This window comes from Epithele typhae (genome assembly GCF_022376455.1).
Source record: "Epithele typhae strain CBS 203.58 chromosome Unknown BXZ73scaffold_3, whole genome shotgun sequence".
NCBI classification, from domain to species: domain Eukaryota; kingdom Fungi; phylum Basidiomycota; class Agaricomycetes; order Polyporales; family Epitheliaceae; genus Epithele; species Epithele typhae.
Genome location: NW_025954194.1, coordinates 256,344 through 278,221, shown reverse-complemented (window position 1 = coordinate 278,221; position 21,878 = coordinate 256,344). Strand labels below are relative to the sequence as shown.

General features: G+C 59.7%; 9 protein-coding genes across 9 annotated transcripts; 5 read left to right on the top strand and 4 right to left on the bottom strand.

Annotated features, from left to right (window-relative positions):
- Positions 1-2,402: 2,402 nt before the first annotated feature.
- On the bottom strand, positions 2,403-3,660 carry BXZ73DRAFT_96587 (uncharacterized protein; the record flags this gene model as incomplete). The annotated part of the gene is made up of 5 exons (XM_048027112.1): positions 2,403-2,507; positions 2,558-2,568; positions 2,627-2,832; positions 2,889-3,265; positions 3,298-3,660. 5 exons carry the CDS (start codon positions 3,658-3,660, stop codon positions 2,403-2,405), a joined length of 1,062 nt encoding a protein of 353 aa, XP_047882440.1.
- Positions 3,661-5,435: 1,775 nt separating this feature from the next.
- Positions 5,436-5,916, top strand: BXZ73DRAFT_6293 (uncharacterized protein; the record flags this gene model as incomplete). Its single annotated transcript, XM_048021751.1, has 3 exons — positions 5,436-5,533; positions 5,621-5,783; positions 5,845-5,916. Coding segments are annotated over 3 exons (333 nt in total), but the record flags the coding sequence as incomplete, so codon positions are not given.
- A 516-nt stretch (positions 5,917-6,432) lies between these two features.
- Positions 6,433-7,292, top strand: BXZ73DRAFT_39231 (uncharacterized protein; the record flags this gene model as incomplete). The annotated part of the gene is made up of 2 exons (XM_048018338.1): positions 6,433-7,144; positions 7,204-7,292. 2 exons carry the CDS (start codon positions 6,433-6,435, stop codon positions 7,290-7,292), a joined length of 801 nt encoding a protein of 266 aa, XP_047882438.1.
- Positions 7,293-9,423: 2,131 nt separating this feature from the next.
- Positions 9,424-11,632, bottom strand: BXZ73DRAFT_87044 (RIO1-domain-containing protein; the record flags this gene model as incomplete). Its single annotated transcript, XM_048024399.1, has 9 exons — positions 9,424-10,056; positions 10,111-10,309; positions 10,461-10,655; positions 10,726-10,814; positions 10,883-11,003; positions 11,080-11,134; positions 11,194-11,307; positions 11,367-11,508; positions 11,570-11,632. The coding sequence occupies 9 exons, from the start codon at positions 11,630-11,632 to the stop codon at positions 9,424-9,426; spliced, it is 1,611 nt and encodes a 536-aa protein (XP_047882437.1).
- Positions 11,633-12,213: 581 nt separating this feature from the next.
- Positions 12,214-12,762, top strand: BXZ73DRAFT_39517 (uncharacterized protein; the record flags this gene model as incomplete). Its single annotated transcript, XM_048018394.1, has 3 exons — positions 12,214-12,347; positions 12,398-12,559; positions 12,615-12,762. Coding segments are annotated over 3 exons (444 nt in total), but the record flags the coding sequence as incomplete, so codon positions are not given.
- A 415-nt stretch (positions 12,763-13,177) lies between these two features.
- BXZ73DRAFT_87043 (ESSS subunit of NADH:ubiquinone oxidoreductase) lies at positions 13,178-13,620 on the top strand (the record flags this gene model as incomplete). Its single annotated transcript, XM_048024398.1, has 3 exons — positions 13,178-13,315; positions 13,386-13,501; positions 13,554-13,620. The coding sequence occupies 3 exons, from the start codon at positions 13,178-13,180 to the stop codon at positions 13,618-13,620; spliced, it is 321 nt and encodes a 106-aa protein (XP_047882435.1).
- A 188-nt stretch (positions 13,621-13,808) lies between these two features.
- BXZ73DRAFT_87042 (glycine cleavage H-protein-domain-containing protein) lies at positions 13,809-14,599 on the bottom strand (the record flags this gene model as incomplete). The annotated part of the gene is made up of 6 exons (XM_048024397.1): positions 13,809-13,868; positions 13,922-13,959; positions 14,011-14,098; positions 14,159-14,202; positions 14,264-14,413; positions 14,479-14,599. 6 exons carry the CDS (start codon positions 14,597-14,599, stop codon positions 13,809-13,811), a joined length of 501 nt encoding a protein of 166 aa, XP_047882434.1.
- Positions 14,600-15,026: 427 nt separating this feature from the next.
- On the bottom strand, positions 15,027-16,896 carry BXZ73DRAFT_87041 (translation elongation factor Tu; the record flags this gene model as incomplete). Its single annotated transcript, XM_048024396.1, has 11 exons — positions 15,027-15,096; positions 15,147-15,243; positions 15,264-15,351; positions 15,402-15,553; positions 15,610-15,694; positions 15,745-15,824; positions 15,876-16,232; positions 16,285-16,491; positions 16,563-16,640; positions 16,691-16,786; positions 16,845-16,896. The coding sequence occupies 11 exons, from the start codon at positions 16,894-16,896 to the stop codon at positions 15,027-15,029; spliced, it is 1,362 nt and encodes a 453-aa protein (XP_047882433.1).
- A 266-nt stretch (positions 16,897-17,162) lies between these two features.
- On the top strand, positions 17,163-21,726 carry BXZ73DRAFT_87040 (peroxisomal membrane anchor protein conserved region-domain-containing protein; the record flags this gene model as incomplete). The annotated part of the gene is made up of 14 exons (XM_048024395.1): positions 17,163-17,225; positions 17,278-17,496; positions 17,546-17,599; positions 17,653-17,937; positions 17,986-18,173; positions 18,985-19,105; positions 19,142-19,433; positions 19,475-19,642; positions 19,692-19,874; positions 19,927-20,468; positions 20,518-21,120; positions 21,178-21,285; positions 21,335-21,595; positions 21,649-21,726. The coding sequence occupies 14 exons, from the start codon at positions 17,163-17,165 to the stop codon at positions 21,724-21,726; spliced, it is 3,165 nt and encodes a 1,054-aa protein (XP_047882432.1).
- Positions 21,727-21,878: the final 152 nt, after the last annotated feature.

The following is a 21,878-nucleotide window of genomic DNA, read 5'->3' as shown; positions in this document are numbered from 1 at the left end:
ACGTCGACGGAGAGCAGGGATTAGGACCGGAAGGAGATCGTGCGGGAGTAGTGAGTGGCTGCTTGGTGAGAGCTTTCTGCCCAACAATTTCCTCTCGTATGCCTCTCGGCAAACCCCGAGCCCGGCCCCGCTGCCGGCCGCCGACGGTTGCCTCTCCTTGGCTCCGCCTCCCGCTCAATTGTGCATGAGCCGCGCCTTCGCGACAGCGTATCCTTCCCATGCGCTCGTGGTTCACTGTGTTTGCTGCCACGCCAGTAGAAGCGTGCGTTGCCGCCTATCAACCGGTACCGTCCGTGCTCTTCCAATCACGCAGCGTGGGCAACAGCATGGGCCACAGACGGTGAGCGTCTTCTTCGTGACTTTCGCCTGCTCATTGGGTCGTCGGTGCGAGCGGGCTCGTGCTCCAGGAAAGCACATGTCTGACCGCTATCTATTGCCCTGTCAGCTGGGGCTGCCAGGAGTGCTAGTGACCATCTGTCCAGATGCGAGCGGTTCTCATCCATTGCGATTCTCCACGTGACGCAGGCCAAGCAATCCTCTTCAAGGCTCGTTCAAAGTACCAAGGAAACACAGCGAATTTCCAAGCCCTGCCGGTAGTTTCTGCGACCTTTCCAGCTGCGACTGGGGCGGCATCGGCCGATGGAGGGTTATGAAGGGACTGGATACGCGTCGCGCAATTCTCGTCATCGCCGCCTCCGTCATCTATGGCACGATAATGCCGCAGATCTTCTCACTCCGACTGGTCCCAGCTCGCCCTGGCCGCACTCTGTCCTAGATCCGACCGTTTGTTCGAGGATCTGGGGTGCTCCCTCTCGTCGCGGAACGCGGCTCGCTTCCAGCTTATCCGTCAACGACTCCGAGGCCCGTCGGTACACACCCCCCACGACGTTGACACTGGCCGAGCGTGCGGGATCCTGCCACGAATACGAGCGGACGTCTCCGCGCGCTGGAGAGCTCCCCGAGCGGACCAGGAATCGACCCCTTCGTCACTTCTTACCCTCCCTTTTCGCGCGTCTACGCCCGTTGGGCTTCGAATAAGCTGCCGGCTCCAGTCGCCCGCGCTCCTGCCCCCACCCGGACCACCGCCTGCGCCGATCGACGCCCTTGGTCGCCCCGCCCCGGAGCCCTCTTGCCCGTCTCCAGCCTGCGGCCGAGAGGCACGGGCCAGTCGGTCGTCCGGCTCGTCTACACGTAACCCGCCGCCACTGGCCCCCGCCGCTCGAACGGGAATCCGAGCTCCCTCCAGCTGCGTTCCTCCCTCCCTCGCAACTCTCGCCCGGGCCCCGTGCCCTCCACCCTCCCGCGGCTGTTCCGCCCCCTCTTCACCCCGGACCAGTGATGCGCCTCCAGACGCCGACTTGGCGAAGGCGGGGCCGCGTTGGCCCCGCAAGGCAGCCTGATACTCTGCCGATCGGGCGCGCTAGCGCACCATGCGAATGCTAAATGACGGTCCAGCAAGGTCCGACGTCCAGCACGCGTCCCCATAGGACCTGAGGCAGCTGAGGGCAAGGCGTCAGCTACTGGCGGACTGCTCTCGGACTAGTGGTCCCCGGACTCGCCGAGCCCATTAAATCGGGCGCACCGCGCTGGTGACCACCTACGCCGACGGTGTTCCAGCATGGCGTGTGCGTCGCCGCGGCTCCTCGCTGGCTGAGGGCCAGGGGGCTCGTCAGCCGAGCCCGCGCGGTGCCTCCGCGTTCGGCAGCGAGCGTGGAGCGTGCGGCGAACGCTTTCTCTGCTCTGCTCTGCCCTCGCACAAGTACCCGCCACGTTGTCCCGCCCGTTCTACCCGGACCAACGTCGCAGGAAAGCCCCCACATGCGCCCGTCGTTCTGCAGCACGTCCGGCGCGAATGGACACCCGGGCTCGGAAGAGAGCTCGCTCGCACACGGTCCGCGCCCCGCACGACGACGAGCCGAAACGGACGCGTCGCGCACGTCCGCAAACGTGCACGGCCTCTTGGCCACCGCGCGGGAGATCGCGCTGGCCGTCACTCCCCGCGCAGCACGCGTCCCGAGGCGGCGGGCCTCGCGCGGCGCCCGCACCCCCGGCACTCGCGTCCCCCCGAACTTCGCGGACAGGGAAACAGCAGCCTATGGGGAGGGGCGCACGCGGTCCCAGACGCCGTGCGAGGGCTACGTCTAGGTTGCGATCGTCGTCGCGGTGGACATGCCGGCGCGACAGGCACGACGTCGGGACAGCACAATGAAGCTAAAAACACAGTTGGAAATTACGGCGGCTCAGAGCCAATGATACAACAGCGGCAAGCGTGATGCAGGTAAATGGTACAGTAACGAGGTACAAGTAGTTACAGATAGCTGGCCCTTAATCTATATTCGACAACCCAGAGAGCAGAAACGGTCTAGCGAGCCCAAGGTCGAGAGAGGATCCCAGTATCTGGACTAGAGTCTAGAGTAAACAGGGCCCATGGCGAGAGTGTTCTTCTGGAACTGATGCTCCTGCTCTGCTGCCTCGCTGTTCAGCACCATATCGCGGAGATTCACGAACTAGATCGACGGTAAGTCTAACGCAAATTCGTGAGAAACATCAAACTCACAGTGGTCTCGGCTTTGAGGCGCCGCCGTTAGCATCCTTGAGCTTGCTTTGCATTTGGACGAGCATCGACTGAACGACCATTCGTTAGCCGTGGAGTGCAAGAGCGAGAGAGCGACGCACCCTGAGGGAGCTATTGTGGAGACCTTGGTATTTGTCGACACGACGGAGAGCGACCGGCGTTTTGCCAGCGAGGACGATCCGGTGGTGAGGAACTGTATGTATTCCTCCATGCACTCCAGGTAGCAGCGCTTCTTGTCGTGAGAGGTGATCGTATCCCTACGGCCCATGGAGGTGAGCGTCGATAGATAACCACACGCATGGAAGGCACCTACGGATCCGTGATAGTGAAGCCGACCTTGGTGGAGATGTCGCGGAAGTAAGCCTTGCGCTGGTTGAGGTTCTCGGCCTTCTCCTCCTTCTCGCAGCCTTCTCTCTTGCGCTTCCCGAGCGTCTTTGAAGACGCTCCCTTCGCTTGCCCTGCTCGTCCCACGGGCGCTTCAGAGTCCGACAAGCGAGCGCTCTGGTCGCGAGCAGTGAGGTCGGCGAGGAGCTCTGGAGGCGTCTGGAAGGTCGTCTGAGGCGCCGACAGGTAGACGTCGAGAGGGTTTTCTTGAGCGATCACCGGCTTCTCCGCAGCCGGAACGCTGGGTTCTGGAGTTGGCGGGGACAGGGTTGCGGAAGCAGAAGACTCCGGGGAGCTGTCCGGGGGCTGCGGGATGTATCGACGTAGTCGGGTGGTACCTCTGCGGAGGTAGAGTACGGGATGCCAGTGTAGTAGTACGGCTGGTACTGCGGCGCATCCTCCTGTTGCGGGAGGTGGCCTGGGGCTGGTGGGTACATCGGGGCATACTGGTAGTGAGTCTGAGGCCAAGGCTGGTCTGTAGGATAGACGACCTCTTGCGCCGGAGACCAGTACACCGGGACGTCCGTCTGGAGGTCGGGAACGGGGATGCAGCCAGCGGAGTTGGTAGCGGCGGCGGGAGCAATGCCGTCCGTCTGGAAGAAATGATGCATGTGTAAGCTCGGTGTATGCTGTGGACGGTGCGCACTTGCCGGAGGGGCGTAGAGGTAGTAGTAGCAGTCGGCAGCGGGGTGGGCATCCATGGCTGGCGGCGGGGTGGGAGAGGGAGGGGTCGGGTTTGCGCGGCGAGCGTATTTGTGGGCGCAGGCGGGGCGCAGGCGGCAGGCCACAAACGGCGCGGCGGGCGGCGGGCGCACCTCAAGATCGCACACCGGATCTACAGATTGCGTGGCGTTTAGGTTGCGCGTGTACCCTCGCTCTGTCGTGGGCCCTTTTCGGGGAAGGTGTCCACTTGGTCGTCGAATGTTGCCTTTATGGGCAGCGCGGGGACGGGGCGAGGGCGCCCGGATCGCTTCCATGGCCTCCGCCGTCCAGCGGCCCCGTCTGCGCTCGATCTCGGCTCCTGAGCGAACCTGGGCACCGACATCGCGCAGCCTGGGCAGGTCGCCCACTCTGTCGTCATGTTCGGGCCCTGCCGCCGGGTGACGGCGGTGCCCCGTCGCCCGCGCGCTGGCGACGCGAATCGCAGTGCTGCAAAGCCGGGGTCGTGGCGCGCGCAGGCGTACAGACAGGATCCGTCGCGCGCATTGGGGAGTGAAACCTCGCACCTGCTGGACGGCCTGGGGAGTGCACAGTCTGCATTGAGCCGGGCATTAATCAAGGGAGATGACGAGCAGGCATAGGAAGCTCACTGGGACGAGCAAACCTTGTGCTAAACGTAGCCCGGCGCCCCTTCTGTTCTAGACCTTCTGGGGCAGCGAGCGTGCGACACAGTCCGCCTGCGTCCGTCCCGCACGAGGTCGTCTGGGATAAATACGATCGCATGAGCCCGGGAAGCTGCGGCCGTGGAACGTTAATATAGACAGCACATGGGCCGCCGCGGAGATCAAAGCATACATCAAGCATGTTTCCCCCCTCGCCGCACAAGCCCCCATTGGCTCCTGTGCCAGGTCGACGTCGTGCGCTGATCTGGACGGTGCTCCCAGCGCCGGTCTATCGCTCTCTCTTCACTTGGTGCACGGGAGGTGATCGCATCGTGCTCGCACTCACACCGTGCACCAACCTGGGCAGGGCGTCCCTCCAGAGCGGGCTGGCCGTGCGGAAGGACCGCTCGAAAGCGAGCACGGGCGCAGCCGAGCACCCGCAGCCTGAACGAGTAAGCGCGGTGCCAAAGGCAAATGTCAAAATGTCCACAGGCAGCGGCCAAGTACGGCACACCAATCACCCGCCCACCGAGGTAAACGGACTGCCCCATCCGGCAGCCCTGGTGATATGACCATTCGCGTTCTCAGGGTCCCAATCGCATGGCCGCGGTGGACTCCCTAAGCTCGATGACGCGCCCGCCCAGATCCCGACCCTTGCCATCTCACCCCACGAGAACCGACGCCAAGTCATGTGCGCCTGTCTCCGCTCGCTTGCGTCCCCGAACAACGACTTTCGAGGCCTGCACCGATCTGCGTACATAACCCTCCTCCCTCTCCGACATCCGGCTCGATTCACCACCGACACCAGCACCAACACCAACACCAGCACCAGCACCAGCACCAGCAGCACCATGCAGCCCGTGATCAACTTCCATCTCCACACCCAGTCCGCGCTCGACGGCGCTATTCCACCCAACGAACCCGTCGTGCTCCCCACCACCCCCTCACGGCCCCGTCTCGAGGTCTACACCGGTGGATACGCAGGCCCGCCGTACCCGACCACGCCCACGTCGACATCGACGTCCACGTCCACGGCCGCGTCCTCCCCTGCCTCTTCCCTCCAGTCATCCGGCGGGCCGTCGTACGCCCAGTCCTCGTACCCGCCTTCCCCGGTCGACGACACTGCCGTCGTGCGGGGCGCCCTCGCCCACGGGCCGTACGCGCGCCTCCATCTCAAAAAGCAGGGCACGGGCAAGCGCCGCAAGATGTGGAACCACGCGCTCGAAAAGTCCCTCTTCTCCCCGCAGGAGATGTGAGTCTTCCGCCGGGCTCGGCCGCGCGCGACCCAGGGCCCAGGCTGACGGCGGTCCCAACGCCCTCTTTTCTCTCGCCCGAACAGATCGAGCATGGGCGCGCCGCACCGGCGGACGATCTACGCTGCCAGCTTGGAGGCGCACATCGACCGCCTGCACGAGCAGCTGAACCAGTGCGGCGACAGCTTCCAGGCGGCCTCGGGCGCGGAGCTGCGCCCCTACCACGGACTCAACGCCAAGACGGCCAAGGTAAGGCTCACCGGTCGGACTGGCTGCTGTGTAACGCATGCTCATTGCTCATCGGCACCAGAGTATGGTTTCGGGCTTGCACCACGACTGGCAGGATATTAAGATGATGCTCCTCGAACTAGACCGAGCGGTGAGCAACTCTGTGTCCATGTCCTCCGTAAAGAAGCCTGACTTACGAGCTTCAGAACGATCAACTGCGCAACAAATTGGGTATACCCTACAAGCAGTAGCTTCAGGGTGTGTTCATCTTTGTAGCTCATGCGTTGTAGCGCTAGCGTCCCGTTCGCCTAGTCCCCATTGTATCTTAATCGCTGCATTCTTCCGTTGGCCTTTTCGTCTGGGCAGACTGGGTCGTGGTTCTGAGGTCGTCACTGGGAGATGGTTTCAAACATACCTATAGTATCATAGATGCCTCCCTTGAGACCCGTTTGGATGAGATGTTGTTGACCAAGCTTTGTGGGACAATGCAAGGAGCGCTGGCGCTAAGTGCGGAAGAGGCGACAGCGGCGGTTCCCACGCGTCCATAATGGAGGTCGGCGCTCGTGCCGGCCTCGGAACCTTTCGCCTGCACTACAGCTCACTCGACCCTACTACCCTCCCTCTATCGCTCCCCGCTTGCTTCATCTACTCCTGCCAACGTCCTCTGATCATGGGCGTCGAAGACCTCGAAACGTACCAAGTCCAGCTCTCGCAAGTCGAGCTCGCGCTCAGCGCCGACCCCGAAGACACGGAGCTCCAGTCTCTCCGTGACCAGCTCAAGGAGCTCATCGAGCTCACCCAGGCCTCCATCGCCGCCTCGTCCGCGTCAAAAGCGGACGCGGCCACCAAGAAGGCGGCCTCGACACCGGCGGGGGCGTCCGCGTCGTCCTCGTTCCCGGCGTCGTCCGCGTCCGCCTCCTCGTCGGCGCCGGCGCCCGCCTGGGCCGCGGGCGACGAGGTGCTCGCGAAGTACTCCGGGGACGGGCAGTGGTACCCGGCGCGGATCACGAGCGTGGGCGGGTCCGCGGAGCGGCGCGCGTACTCGGTCGTCTTCAAGGGCTACAACAACACGGAGCTCGTCAGCGCGCCGCAGGTGAAGCCGCTCCCCGCGGGACAGGGCGGCGGTGGCGGAGGCGCGGGGGCCGGGGCGGGCGGTGCGGGGGTGAAGCGGAAGCTGAGCAAGGAGGAGGAGGAGGAGCGGGAGCGGAAGAAGAAGAAGAACGAGAAGAAGGTGGAGGTGCGCGCGGCGAAGGCGAAGGATCAGCAGAACAAGCAGGCGAGCTGGCAGAAGTTCGCGAAGAAGAGCGAGAAGAAGGGGATCCACATCGCGGGCGTCGCGGGCACGAGCATCTTCAAAACACCCGAAAACCCGCTGGGGAGGGGTACGTCGTTTGTTTTGTGGTTCGTCGGCGTGGCTGATGGCCTAGTGACGGCGACGCAGTGGGCGTTACGGGGAGCGGGAAGGGCATGACGGAGACGGCGACCCGAGTGAAGCATAAGTTCGAGGTTACGGATGACCCGAACGCTTAGAATGGTTTGTCGGTGCGTCGTGTTCGTGCTTCTTGTACTTGCTGCGTCGCTGACTTGGTGAACAGCATATGTATCATAACCCTCACCTTCCCCCTCTGTCCTGTGCACTAGGTTCACTCTTTTTGACCGATTGTTACCTCATCCCGGCAGGTCCCGGCCCATCGCTCGTTCCTCAAGAGGGCCAAGAGCTGCAGAGGATCCTGTCTTATATCCCGCTAAGCTATGGCTCCAGTCCCTTATCTCAGTGGTGTGCAGCGAGTCTTACCGCCCTTGGTTTGGTTGTAAAAGACAGGTTCCTGTCTCCATACCTATCTCCACGGTTCGCCAACGCCGTGTGATACGATGGAGAGGGTGTCGTCGGCGGCGGTCTTCCGGTGGCGCTTACCGTGATTTCCGCATTCTCGTGCTGACCACTTTCCCATGGTTTCAGCCACGCTTCTTGCCCCAGATGACAATATGGCAGGTTGGCAGTGTTTCTGTGCCGTGTACGAACTCTGCCCCATGAGCCAGACACTCGTCTGTTGCAAAGGCGGCTGTGGAGTGGCCAAGGACAGTTATACCAACCGAAAATGGCTCGCATCAAACAGCACGTCGTGTAAGTGGCAGGGCGGGGCCGCAGCGCGGAGATGGGTCGAGATGGGGCTCCGGTTGGGATGGACCGCGGAGTGGAACACAGGATGCGACAGGCTCGGTTGCAGTGTCGGCGCAATATTGTGGGTGCATGGGTGTAAGTACTAAACACATAGGGCAGGCATGAGTGGATCGATGGATGTCTCCGCTGACGTGGCCGCGGCTCGCGCCATCGCTCCAGACTGAATTGGGCTCCCCACACGAGAGCCCTAGGGCACGCTGCGCCGACCGATGCTCGCCCATGGCTGTGGCCGGAGGGCGGTGGAAGACGGCAGGGCGCGCAGGACAGAGCCCGCGCCCGGGGCAGGCGGCTTGTTCGGCTCTGTGCCGGGCGGGGCACGGGCAGGTGTGGTTAGGAGCTGGCTCGGCCGGGCCGGAGCCATCATGGACCAACAGCTTCCTCATCGATCTCGGTCCGCGCGCACGGACACCGCACGATCGGCCAGCAGATTGTTTCGGCCAGCGAGATTGCTCGCGCCGCGCACGGGGCGTCGGCTCCCGTGCGCGGTCTGCGGCGGGGCGATTGCAGGCGATTGGGCGATTGGCCTGATCTCGCCCACGGGGGTCTTGGTCTGCGCATCTGCCCTTTCCGAGCCTGTAGAAGCCGCGGGGTTTGGGGGTGTGATCTCGCACGATCTGTGAAAGAGGCGCGGCATTTGTGGTCCGGTACGTCCAACCCGCCGCGTTCGCCGCCCGACTCCGCCCGAGTGGCCAACCGCGTTCAACTTCTCCTCAGCCACGGAAGCAGCGTCGGTGTACAGCGAGCCCACTTCCAGGACTCGTTGGATACCGGGCGCCGATTCTTCAGCGGCACGCTTGTCTGTGTGGCGCCGAAGGGCCTCGCCCCGGACGATGTGGTGCGGCGAACCACCTGAAACGGGGACGCGAACGTCACCTTGTTCGGACACGACCAGGCGCGAAAGGCAGTCGAAGCACCGGTCCGGGGAGGAACACGATCGTGCCCGGGATAGCCGGCCCTTGAATGGCGTTGGCCATGTGCGACGCCGTAAAATTGCGCTTTTTGGTGGCTGGTAAGCGAATCGTCCTTCCTGCCTCCACCGTTCGCTCATGCCGGCACACACTCATCTTCAAGGCACGCGCGCCCATAGCTACGCTGCGTGGCCGCAGTGCCCCGTGTGGACACGCGGGGCCGTGCGCCACTATGAGGGCAGACTGTTGCGTCACGGAGGCCTGGGCTGTGGATCTGAGATGTGGCAAGGTAGCGAGCAGAGGCGATGGGTTCTGTCGAGGGGTTTGTGTTGTGACTGGGGCAATTGACCGGCGGCGGCCCTGGCTTCTTGTCCGGCTCATGTGGAGGAGCGGCGGATTGAATGCACACACGCGCAGACGTCAACGACTTGCTCGGGACCTGCCGATCGTCCCCGACCTGCATTCCAGCACGCTTCCATCCACCGATCCGCCCGGGGCCTTCCGGCGCGAGACCCGTGCTAACTGCTATCTCCACCACCAGAGACCACATACGGCGTTTGACATATCATCGCTAGTCCCAAAAGCCACCGCCGTCGACCTTGATCCTCGTGTCCTGCTTGCGCTTGCTCCCCTGCGGCCTGCCCCCAGTCCGCGCGCCCTTCTTGGAGTGATGCTTGCGCTGCTCCCGCGCGCGTTGCTTCGCGACCTCGGACTGCACCTTCTCTCCCACGTCCGTCGACCCCCGTCCGTGCCTCTGCGAACCCCCTTCTCGCAGCGACAGCTCGGCCGTATCGTCCGCCAGCTCGTCTTCTGACCCTGACGAACCTTGCGTGCCCCGTGGATCCGTCCGCGAAGGCCTGTCTTCGCCCGTCGCAAGGCTGTCGATGTCGTCGTGCGCCGTGTGGGACCCGCCTTCGCCTTTGCGAGTTTCATGAACGGCGTCTGTCGCGCTCTCGCCTTCCCTCCTCACCGTCCCTCCGACTGCGGACGCATCCTCGGTTTCGGGAACGCCCTCTTCCTCCCCGTCCCCGTCCGTGTCCCCCGCCTTTGCCTGCCCGTCACCGTCGTTATCCTCGACCGCTTGAGACTCTTCGCCGCTCTTTTCGGATTCCTCTTCCTCTTCCTCTTCTTCCTCCTCCTCCTCCTCCTCGTCTTCGCCGTCGGACCCGGCGTCTCCGCGTTCCTGCGCGACGTTGTCCATGTACTGTCCCCGCGGTCAGCGCCACGACGCCAGCGCCACGAAACGTAGGGGGAGCACCTGTTCAAGCACCGTCTGCTCGGTCTGGTTCCAGCCGCTCGCGCTGACCACGAGGTCGAGGTGCCACGCACCGCCCTCGCCTCCCGCACCGCCCTCCTTCTCCGCCTTGATGGTGCGGAATCGGGGGTAGATGCTGCTTTCGTACCGGAAACGCCGCCGGAAGAAGCGCCGGATGCATTCCACGTCGCGGTTGAAGTACCTGGCGACCGCGTGGAGGGAACCAAGTACGCCGATAGGGAGTGCGAGCGAGAGATAGACAGATCCGGACCCCGCGCGCGCGCGCGGGAGGGAGGGAGGGAAGTGTCCCGGGCGTCAGCGTGGCGCCATGGGGTGGATCGCGGGAGACGTACCACTCTGCGTTCTGGTGCGAGGTGCTGACCATCTGCGGGAAGTCGATGACGACCGGCTCGCCGGTGTTGCGCCGGATGAGGATGTTGAACTCGTTGAAGTCCCCGTGGATGAGCCCCGAGCGCGCGAAGCGGACGATGAGGTCCATGAGCGACGAGTAGAGCGCCCCGGGCGACGGGAGCTCGGCCACTTGGCGACTGCAGGCCGGGTCAGTCTCCTAGAGACACCCCGGGCGCGGACGAGTGCGTCACAGGGAAGTTTTCTCACAGCGGGTAGGCGTCGATGAACTCCATCAGGATACAATGCCGCGCGTGGTCGACGGGGCGCGGGACGGGGAAGTCGTGCTCGTGCAGCACCTGCGCGGCAGTGGTTAATCCTCATCTTACCAGAATGGAAGCGGGGGGAGGGGGGCGCGCGCGCGCACCTTCATGAACGCGTACTCCTTCTCAGCGGCGAGCCGGGACATGTACATCCACGACGCGGATTTGCGCTTGCCCATGTAGTCACGCTTCGCCTTGATGGCGCGGAACGAGATGCGGCCGAGGCTGGGAAGGGGACGCGCGCGCGCACGCTCGCGGGTCAGCTCCACCCTTCGACCGTCCGTCTGGGAGGTGCGCTTACCGGTGGAGCTTGAGCACGAGCTCGTTGCTGTCCTTGTCCGCGACGATGTAGATGTCTGCCGAGGTGGCCCGTCAGCGTCCTCGGCGCGGCATGGAAGGAGGCGGGGAGACTGACCGGACTCCTTCCCTACGCCGATCTGGTTCCCCACGGAGTAAACGGAGTCTCGTTTGGACATGGCGCGCATGGCGAGGTAATCGTACCCTCCGTAGGTCAAACGATACCCGTCATCTGGATACGCGGGAGCCTCGTCAGTTTCATGGAACATCCAAAAGGAATTTTTCACTCACATCGTGCATTCTGCACTCTGGAGACCAGATTCCGCTTCGCGAGAGATCCAAGGAGCTTGTTGACGCCCCCGTTGCGAAGCCCAGAAATCTTCACGATGAGGACTGTGGGAACAATCTCGTGGTTTTTGGAGCCCATTTCCACCTGCAAGTGTTCGGTAACAGCTCAGTGCCGCCAGTGCCATGTTCTAAGAACGATCACTGACCGCAGTGAGCACCCGGAACTCGTCCGATGTGACATAGCGGAGGTCGGTTGCATCGAGCTTCATTGTGTCGATGATAGGACAGCGAAAGCCGCTCGAAGCCTATTCAAGGGTTACTGGGATGGATGGAATGTATGGCACGTTTGAGCCTGTGCGGCCTACACCTAGAATCTATGCAGAATCTGGAGTGGTAGGCGGAAGAAAAGTTGCAGATCTGCTAGCCGCCGAGCGGTCTCCTTTGGGCGCTCCGCTCTCCACATAAGAATGACTTGTTGATGAGTAAACGCGACCCTTATTATTTGCTATGCCGGCGCTCCTTCGCACTTGACGTTGAACACGCTCCCTGACACAACCTCGCTTGATCTGCGCTGCCGTCTCGATAGTAGGTTACATATTCATCACGTCTCTCCACCATCCAAGGCCTTTTTATTGGCCAGCTGGACCATCTTTACGGACCATTGTGTCTCGAAGCTCATAATGGCCAGAGCAAAGCCAAAATCCCATCGGGTCAAGGTAGCCAACAAGGTAGTGCCCTCCCATGTCCTACCTCATAATCTCACTTGTGAATACCAGGCATCGGCGAACGAGATTGCCACTGCCGCGAGCATCGACGGTAGCGTGTCTGTCAAAGGCTCCAAGTTCGTCATCTCGATGCTACCGTCCCTGACGAGCTTCTTAACACCGGGTTCAGCTACGCTGCTGCCGTTTTTCACGCGTCCGATATCCCCACGGAGCGTCGTGAAGAAATCTGGAACTTGTGGGAAACCAACATGCGCACGCTGTGAGCATCTCACCAGCGGTTCGACGCGACGGACCATGAATCGCTACCAGGACAGAGCCGTCGTCATTCGGATGGGATCCGGACGAGAAGAAGGAGGAGCTTTTCCATGCTGATGCCAGATACATCTTGTTGTGCAGTGGAGAGCAGGGAACGTTGGTTGCGTTCACCACGTTCCGGTTCGACTTCGACGAGGACGTGCCTCAGTTATACTGGTGTGGATGTTATCTTCGGGACAGCGGCGCCTTAAATTGACGCAAATCTGAACAGTTATGAGCTTCAGGTATCTCCGAACTACCGGCGGTGCGGGTTGGGACAGTGGCTCGTGGAAAAGGTGAAGGTCATCACGAAACATTATCGCATGCAGCAAATCCTGCTGACGGTATTGAAAGGTAACACCCGCGCATACTTGCAGTAATACTGGACTCATGGAGGTTTGAGTGTAGACAACACACCCGCCATAGACTTCTACGAGGCTGTCAAGTAGGTGTTCAGCACCTTCACAAGTACTCGTCTCCAAACTGACTATCAACTCGTTACAGCTTCCAACTGGACCCTACATCTCCTGATTACGAGACGGATGGGGAGGAGGTTCAGGCGTTCACGGGGCCAAAGAGGGCTGGCAAGACGAAAGACGTCTGCGACTATTATATCTTGTGTTGCGATAGACTATAGTGCAAGCTTAGAACGTTCATCACTTGATTTTAATCGCGGCTATGAGTTTGGATAAGCAAGTCACTAAAGCAATAAGCCCTAACCCTGAGGCTCGTAGAGTTCCGACTCCTCCGCAAGTCGACGTCAACGCTCGTACCTTACCTTTACCTTCCACCCCAATGCCCTCGCTATCATCACTACGGCCGCTCCAGCGGCAGGTGTGTGCCACGCGCACCACCACCGTCTCCAGGAGGTGGGCATCTCACGGGCACGGCCCCAAATTCAACGAGCCCACTGGCTACCTCTTCGGCGAGAAGGTGCGGCCGCCTCACCTACGCCCTCCCCTCGTTTCTGATCGCACGTCTATTCTTCTTCATCATCAAACAGCCTCTTGCGCCGGGAGAGAAGCGCAAATGGGAGTCTTGGGAAGCCGCCTGGTACATTGGGATGTACGGCAGCATGGGGCTGGCTTGCGTGCTCTTGTATTACAAGCCGGACACCAGGTGAGCACCGTCCTTCGCGTCTTTGCGGCCCTGAGTTCACGGGAACACGTAGCATCAACACCTGGGCGTTGAAGGAGGCCAAGGCCCGCATGGAGGCGCGGGGCGAGAAGACCGACTAGATGTTCATGTTCCTACCCCATTCAATGCATCCTTCCTCCCACTGCCTTCCGAGAAAACCCAACGATCGTCTATTATTCGTCATTATGGGCGTTGAAGCACGCGTGCTAAGATGGTCTATAGATGCCATGTCCCCGACCGAACGCCATCATGCAGCAGTTGAAGCTGCCCATTCCCCTTCCCTGGTCGACTAATGCGCCTCTGAGTCACAGTGCGCCTTGTACTGCTCCTCGGTCAGGAGCTCGTCGAGCTACAGAAAACATATTAGGATGGGTGGCACGAGACGCGTCGTTCCTGACATACCTGGGAAGGTTCGCTGAGTTTAACCTTGCACAACCAGCCTATGGCGCCGGGTGAACATGCTGTCATTACGGACAGAGATACATACATACCCTTCTCCTCGGGGGACTTGTTGAGCAGCGACGGTTCGTCATCCAGCAGCTTATTCACCTCGGTGACAGTACCAGACACCGGAGCGTACTGCGACAACCGTTTTCGTCAGAGGACAAACTCGCCCGCATGGTACGATAAACAACTCACGATGTCTGACGCCGCCTTCACGCTCTCCACCGCGCCGATTTGGTCTGCACGAACCCATTCAGATACACGTCCCCCGCAACGAGAAGCCCGTAGGGGGTGACGCACCGCCCATAGTGATCTCACCCTCCGCCTCGGGGAGCTCGACGTACACGACGTCGCCGAGGCTGGACTGAGCGTAATCGGTGATAGACACCGTGCCGATGCTCGTCGCGTCATCGAACGCGACCATCTCGTGGTCCTTCGTGTACCGCTTCGCTGCGGGCGTAGACTTGAGCACGCATCGCTGGCGTGGGGTAGGAAACGCGGCGAGGGCGACTCACTGATCAGCGTGCGCACGAGCGTCGGCGCGGGGCGCACAACGCGTGCGGCGGTAGCGGGCATGCGCGCCGCGCGAAGGGCGACGGAACCGGAACGAGAAGCTTGACGGATCGCAGAGAACATGGCGTGCGTACGAGGCCTTGTCGTATTTTTGTGGGGGGGAGAGGGCGGGAGGGATAGGGCGGGAGGAGAACAAGATGGAAAGGAGACGGAGCTCCGCGCTGAGGCCAGGCTCGGACTCGGACCACTGGCTGCAGGTCTCCGCCACGCCGCCGCTTTCCGGCCTCACCTCTTACGTACCAAATAGGTTGCAACGTGTAGCTTGAACATTCCCATCATTCCTCCCGCCTGTAGACAGAGGGTAGAGGCATATGCAATTCTAGACTAATCATGCAGGTAACATGCGGGTAAGATACAGGTGTGCAGTGAGTGTCGAGTGTGCGAAGCTCGAGATCTCCTTTTGCAGTGAGTGGAGGGAGAGAATTACAAGCACAGACATTAAAAGCATCTATATATGAAGTTGTCGAGAGATCGCAAACTAGCCACCGTCTTATGCGTGCTCAAGAATTTTGGTGATGATACCCGTACCAATAGTCTTGCCACCCTCACGGAGCGTGAAACTGAGCGCGAAGTCAGGTATATTCGAGGAATTGCGACGCATTACACTTACCGAGTCCCAACCTCAGCAGCAACATCGGTCTGCAGAGTGTTGATCATCTCGACGTTGTCGCCCGGCATAACCATCTTCTCGTCCGCATTTTCGACACCTTCTGGCCACGTGAGTGACGAAGTGATGTTCGCCGTGCGCAATACATAACAGGGGCGTAGTTGGCCATGAAAGGCGTATAACGGCCACCCTCGTCCTTGGTAAGGATCTGTAACAGCGATTAGGAAACGCACATTAAGTTGCATGCAATATACGCACGTAGATCTGAGCCTGGAACTTCTTTACAGACTTCATGGAACCGGGCTGGATGACGACCTGGCCACGTGTGAGCTGCTCACGCTTGATGCCTCGGAGGAGCACGCCCATGTTGTCACCAGCCTCTCCACGGTCGAGCTCTCGGTGGAACGCCTCTGCCAAGTATTATCGTCTGAGAAGACAGCTTTGGCCGATGCAAGCGCGAGCTTACCGATGCCGGTGAGAACGGACTTGAATTTTGACCCCAAACCGAGAATCTCAACTTCTTCACCCTTGTTGCAGATGCCGCGCTCCACCTGAGAAACGGATGAGCGTCTCGCAGAAGGCCAACGGGAAAAGCACTCACACGACCCGTTGCAACAGTTCCACGACCGGAGATGGAGAAAACATCCTCGATGGGCAGGAGGAACGGCTTGTCGAGGTCACCTGTTCTAAGATGAGCATCGAGGCGTGTACAAGCAACGATTTGGAACTTACGGGCAGGGATTTCGAGCCATTCGTCGCACGCCTGGATGAGCTCACGGATCTTCTCCGCACCGATTGCGTCGTCCCGGCCCTCAAGAGCAGCAAGAGCGGAGCCCATGATAATAGGGGTGTTCTCACCGTCGAAGTTGTACGTCGCAAGAAGGTCACGCATCTCCATATCGACGAGCTCAAGCATTTCTGTGTCCGCAATCATGTCGACCTTGTTGACGAAGACAACTAGCTTTTTAATGCCGACTTGGCGAGCAAGGAGAAGATGCTCTCGGGTCTGGGGCATCTGACCGTCTGTGGCAGAGACGACGATAATGGCACCGTCCATCTGAGCCGCACCGGTGATCATGTTCTTGATGTCTAAAGTCTCTGATAAGAACAACGCAATAAGGCAATTGGGCGAGGAACATACAATCGGCGTGACCAGGACAGTCGATGTGACCATAGTGCCGAGAGGCACTCTCATACTCAACATGCGAAGAGTTGATAGTGATCCCACGGGCCTTCTCCTCTGGTGCTTTGTCAATCTGCGAGTAGTCGGTGAACTGGGCGGCACCCGTCTCCGCGAGGACCTTCGTGATAGCGGCCGTGAGGGTCGTCTTGCCGTGATCAACATGACCTATATGAACACGATGATGTCAGAAAAAGATACCGGACACAAAGAGAATGAATGGAGGACATGCCACGTACCAATGGTGCCAATGTTCATATGAGGCTTCGCACGCGAGAACTTGTTCGAGGCAGGCTCGGCATACCCACGAGTGACAACTAGGCAGGCGTGAGATGAAAGCCAGTATTCACTTGAGGGATGGATGTACTCAGGCTACGACCAACAGACCTGCAAAGAGGAGTGCGGGCGATGGAGGATGGGTACCTGACCGAACTCCGTGCACAAGTAGAAAAGGATTGCGTCGCTGGCGGTGCGTCAGATCACGTCGAACATGCTCCACGAACATGGAGAAAACAACTTACCATAGAGGCGGCGAGCAATGAGCCGGGTAGCGGGAAGGGGACCCTTGAACATGGCGGCGGGAGGGAGAGGCAAGAGGACACACGCGACGTGACGTGCAAGGTCACCACCAGAATTCGGCTTTGGGTCCACGGCACGGCTTCCTCCGGTCGCCACTTACTGGCTTCGGCAACTCCGGCCTCCCGGCCGGCCCCATATTCGAGACGAGACGCGCGCGTGCCACCGGCGTCGACCTCCCCCGCTCAGCCGGCGCACGCGAGATCAGGTCCTGCCATCCTCTCTGCACTCCGTCTCTTCGCCTCCTACTGCTGGCCACCACCATGGCAACTCCGGACAGGGTCGAGCTCGTGCGGAACGCGGTCGCGTTCCTGTCAGACCCGAAGGTAATGTCTGTACCGTCGATACGCGCTATTCACGCACTCATCTCCTTGTCAGATGCAAGCTTCACCTCTGGCACAACGTATACAGTTCCTGGAGGCGAAGGGTCTCAATGGTCCTGAGATTGAGGAAGCAATGCGTCAAGCCGCCGTGAATCAAAGCGCGTCGCGTACGTCCATGCAAGGCTACCAGGCTACCTACGGTCCAGCCTACGGTCCAATGCCGTATACGCCCGTTCAACCTCCGCCGCCCCAATGGGACTGGAGAGACTACTTTGTTCGTGTAACTCTTGGTATAAATTGTTATCGACTGACCATAGGCGTAGATCACCGCCGTGGTATCAGGAACGGTGGCCTATGGGGCGGCTTCGTTGTTTCGAGTGGGCGGCTTCTGTCCGTTAATGATCACTCTCTGTCTGACTCCTGGATTCAGAAATATGTCATGCCTCATCTTCGCCCACCTTCAGCGACCGCATACGAGCAAGACCGAGATGCAATGACCGCTCAGTTTGATGCAGCTGAGGCGCTGTTGAAGGAGATTCAATCAGAAACTGCGGCCGTGCGGACAGCCGTAGACCAGCAGAACGAGAAGGTTGTCAAAGTCACGGGGGAGGTTGAAGCCGTTGTTAAACACATGCGAGAAGGAGAGGCCAGGACAAGAGACGAGATGCGGGAGATTCGTGACGAAGTGAACAACGTTAGGGATATGTTACCAAAAGTAAGTGCTCCGATTGAGTCACTCGAATTATCTGACAAATTCGCGCAGATGATTGACAAAACTAAGGAGAGCCACGCGCAAGGCCTTGCGGAGCTGCAACAAGAGCTCAAATCTCTTAAAGCATTGCTTCTCAGCAGAGGACCTGTCATGTCTGGACCGTCTACTCCCATCCTCCCAGGGAAGCCTTCGCTGCCCGCCTGGCAACTTGCTGGCGGCGGCCCTCAGCTCACGAGCATGTCAACCCCTTCTCCTCCACCTACGATACCGCCTTCACACCCGTCCACGAATGGCAAAGGGAAGGAAGTAGCAGCATCCGATTCCCCTTGACATGTATGGTAGCTACGCTACACCCATATACTAGTTTTCCCTGTGGATTGCCGTGCTACGTGGATTGATTGCATGTTACCCGTACTTTGTGTGTCAACACCATCGGCGAGCGACCGGACCGGTGTGGTACAGCTCAGGCCTCAGGCCTCAGGTTCCTGGCACGGTTGTGCTGTACTACTGCGCTATTAGACGCGTGCAGGACGCTTTCAACACCCTTCACACTCCTCCACCGCCCTCTCAACACTCTGCGCCATGTTCAGTCAATGGCGCCACACTGTGGAGAATCTCGCTCAGACTCAAAGTCCGAGGTCTTCTCAGGACACTCCAGCAGATGAAGCACACGCTCGTTCATCCTCGGATGGTGTCCACGCGTCCCTCTCCTCTTCGTCACAGCTCGCCGAGTCCGCACTGAGCACCCTCCGAAAATCTCTCGCAGCACAGCGCCCTGCCAGTCCAGCAAACTCGGGACAGAAGACAGACTTTTCTCCGCCTGCAGAGGCTACACCCACCTCAGTCCCCACCCCGGCACAAAGCCTCGCATTTCAGGGCGTTCTACCCTTGAAGACCGCCTTCGTGCCAAGTTTGCTATCGGTGATACGTCTGGCGCATCCACCCCCACACATTCCGCAAGAGCGACCCCCTCTCCCGTCCTCACCGCGGACCATCCATTGGCCACGCCTTCTCCTACAAGTTCGGTGAACGACATTCCCGAGGTGAAAGGTCCCCCAACCCCCTTTCGCCGTCCTCCACCCCGTTGCCCGACTCTCCCTTGACATCACCAACGTCCGAAGAGCCCCTCTCCCTGGATGCTGTTGCGGGACTGCTGGGTTTGGATCCGGCAGTCCGCGAAACCAAGGACTCTTCTCTCAATGAACAGGCTGCCCCAGAGCATACCGCTACAGGTGACGTTCAGGAACCAGAGACCACTGCACAACCCTCACCTTCCGCGGAACCCAATGCGCTGCGCGAAGCCAGCGAAAGTTCCACGGCACCACTCCTGCAAGATGCTATCAGTCTCGCGGTGGAACACCCCGCTGCCATTCCTGCACCCTCGTCAGAAAGAAGTTCTAGTTTGGAATCTTCTGCAACAGATACCCCAGCTGCTCAAACATCTTCTACGGACACCGACACGCTCCCTCAGAGCCCACTGCACCTCCAACTGAGCCTCGGTCTGATAGCACTTTGGACACCACCCACTCCAGTTCCCCAGAGACCCTTCCCGATGGAGACGCGTCTGCCGAAGCCATAATAGTGGGCGATGACGATCAACGTAAGCACACTTCGGAAGAACACGCAGTGCCCAATGGCAAGGTACGGGATGGAGTGGACGTGGATGCCCTGCAAAAGCGCTTGAAACTGGTAGAACAACGGTTCACAGGTGTGTGTCTTACTCTTCCGATATCTGCTACGGCTAAACCATCGGGTAGATGTCTCGACATCGTTCAAACGCTTGCAAGCGGAAAAGCGCGCCGCGGATCTCGTTCTCCGAGAGCTGACTTCGGTCGAAAGTGTGTCTGAAGTTGAGGCTCTGCGTGAGTTCTTGCAAAACCTGAACTTCAAGACGGAGATGGCGCAGGACGAGATTCGACGGCTCACGGGCAAGCTCACACGTATACTGCCATTCATTCGCACTTCATGCAGACTCCCTGACGCTATGTGCAGGCAACGACGAACGTATAGAAGAGCTACGAGACATTCATCGTCTTGAGTCGAAGTCGCAGTCAGACCAGATCGACAAGCTCAAGGTGCAACTCGACGAAGCGGAGAAGCTGTTGAAGGCGTCTGAGGGTTCCTCGAGCCAGGCTGAGCAAGAAATCTCGAAGCTTAAGGCTGACACCGACCGCCTTCAGGGTGAACTCACCAAGGCCATGACCACGGCTAAGGACGAAGAGGAGAAGCGGTCAAAAGCCATCGCGCTCTTAAAGACGGTACGCCAGAAGCTCGTGAAGGCTGAGAAGGAGCGGGACGATGCAATGAAGGAATTTGGCGCGTTGAAAGATGCGGAGAAAGGAGAACGGGAGAAAGAGAAGACGGAGAGGGCGAAGTTCCAGGCAGAGATCGAGAGAGTGAATGCGGAGCGGGAGTCCGCCGTTCAAGGTCTTCGAGCTCAGTTCGACAGGGAGGTCATCGCCTTGAAGGAGAGGCTCGAGAAGGAAATGACCGCCATGAAGGGCCAATACGAACTTGAAGCCATTACTTCCAAGGTACGATGAGCATAGCCTTTCTCATATGCTCTCACTAACTTTTGCCCAGACGACCCATGTCAAGGAGATTGAGAACAAGAAGACACGCATTTCCGACCTCGAAGGCAGCGTACGGACCATGTCACGGGAGAAGGACGAGCTCTTCGACCAGCTGCAACTCCGCCAGGCTGAGCTGGAGTCGTTGCGTTCATCTCTGGAGTCCCTTCAAGGACAGAACACGGAACTACAGTATCAACTCCGAGAAGCCCAAGACCGCATCGCTCTTCTCCAGGACGAGTTCTCGGACGCGCGTCGCAACCAAGACCTCAGTCTTCAATCGTCCGGTCCGTCAGCGGAGGAGGTCACTCGCCTGCTCATGACGGTCGAGTCCAAAGCCGAAGCCAAGCTTGGGGATCTACGTCGCCGGCTCACCGAGGCTGAACGTGAGCGGGACGAAGGTGAGGCTCACTGGAGCAAGAAGCTGGCAGAGCACGCTCGGGAGATAGAAGCCCTCAAGACCGCCATCCAGTCGTCGCAGAGGAGCAAAGAGGAGGAAATGGAGAGCGCGCAGTCGTTGAGGAAGGAGATCGAGCAGCTGCAGAGCGAACTCAGAGAGCACCAGAAGCAAATTGTCGACTTGCACGCGCAGTCAGAGAAGGCGGAGGAGGTCGAGGTCAATCCACTTTTGACCTTGAAAGTGTGGTTGAGTCTAAAATTGGTTGTCTGACAGAGCGTGGCGAAGACGCAAGTCGCAGTACTCGGTGCGAGGGCCGCGGATCTGCAGACGCTTGTCGAAGAGAGCAAGGGCCGCGAAGCTCAGCTCAAAGCTCAAAACAAGGTAAACGGACAGTGCCCCCCCCGATTCTCCAATCTTACTGGTTCGACAGACCCTCCGCGAGGAATTGCGTAAAGTGCAGTCATCCGTGACTTTACTTGAGAAACAACGTGGACCTGGTGTTGGGTACTGGGCCTCTCGCAACGACAGTACATCCGACGTGCGATCGCCAACGTCCTCTGTGTCGGAGCTCCCTCAAAGGGAGACCTCGTCTAGACCAACCTCACCGTCCATGGTCAAATCAGAGGAAGAAGTCAACTTCGAGTATCTCAGGAATGTCATCATGCAGTTCCTAGAGCACAAGGAGATGCGGGTGAGTTCGGATTCGTTCCTCGTTGCACCATCACTGATAAACCAAACTCTTAGCCGCACCTCATCCGGATTCTCTCGACAATTCTACGTTTCACACCTCAAGAGACGCGTCGCCTCATATCCAAGGTGTAATCAGCCTCATACCAATACCAATACCTTTCGCACTCTGGGAGCATTGGACATAATCGGCGGACCCGGATACATACTACATATCATATATCTGCATTTTATACATATTTGCCCACAATGCATTGATTCAGCCCAGGGTTGGGTTCCTGAGTGTG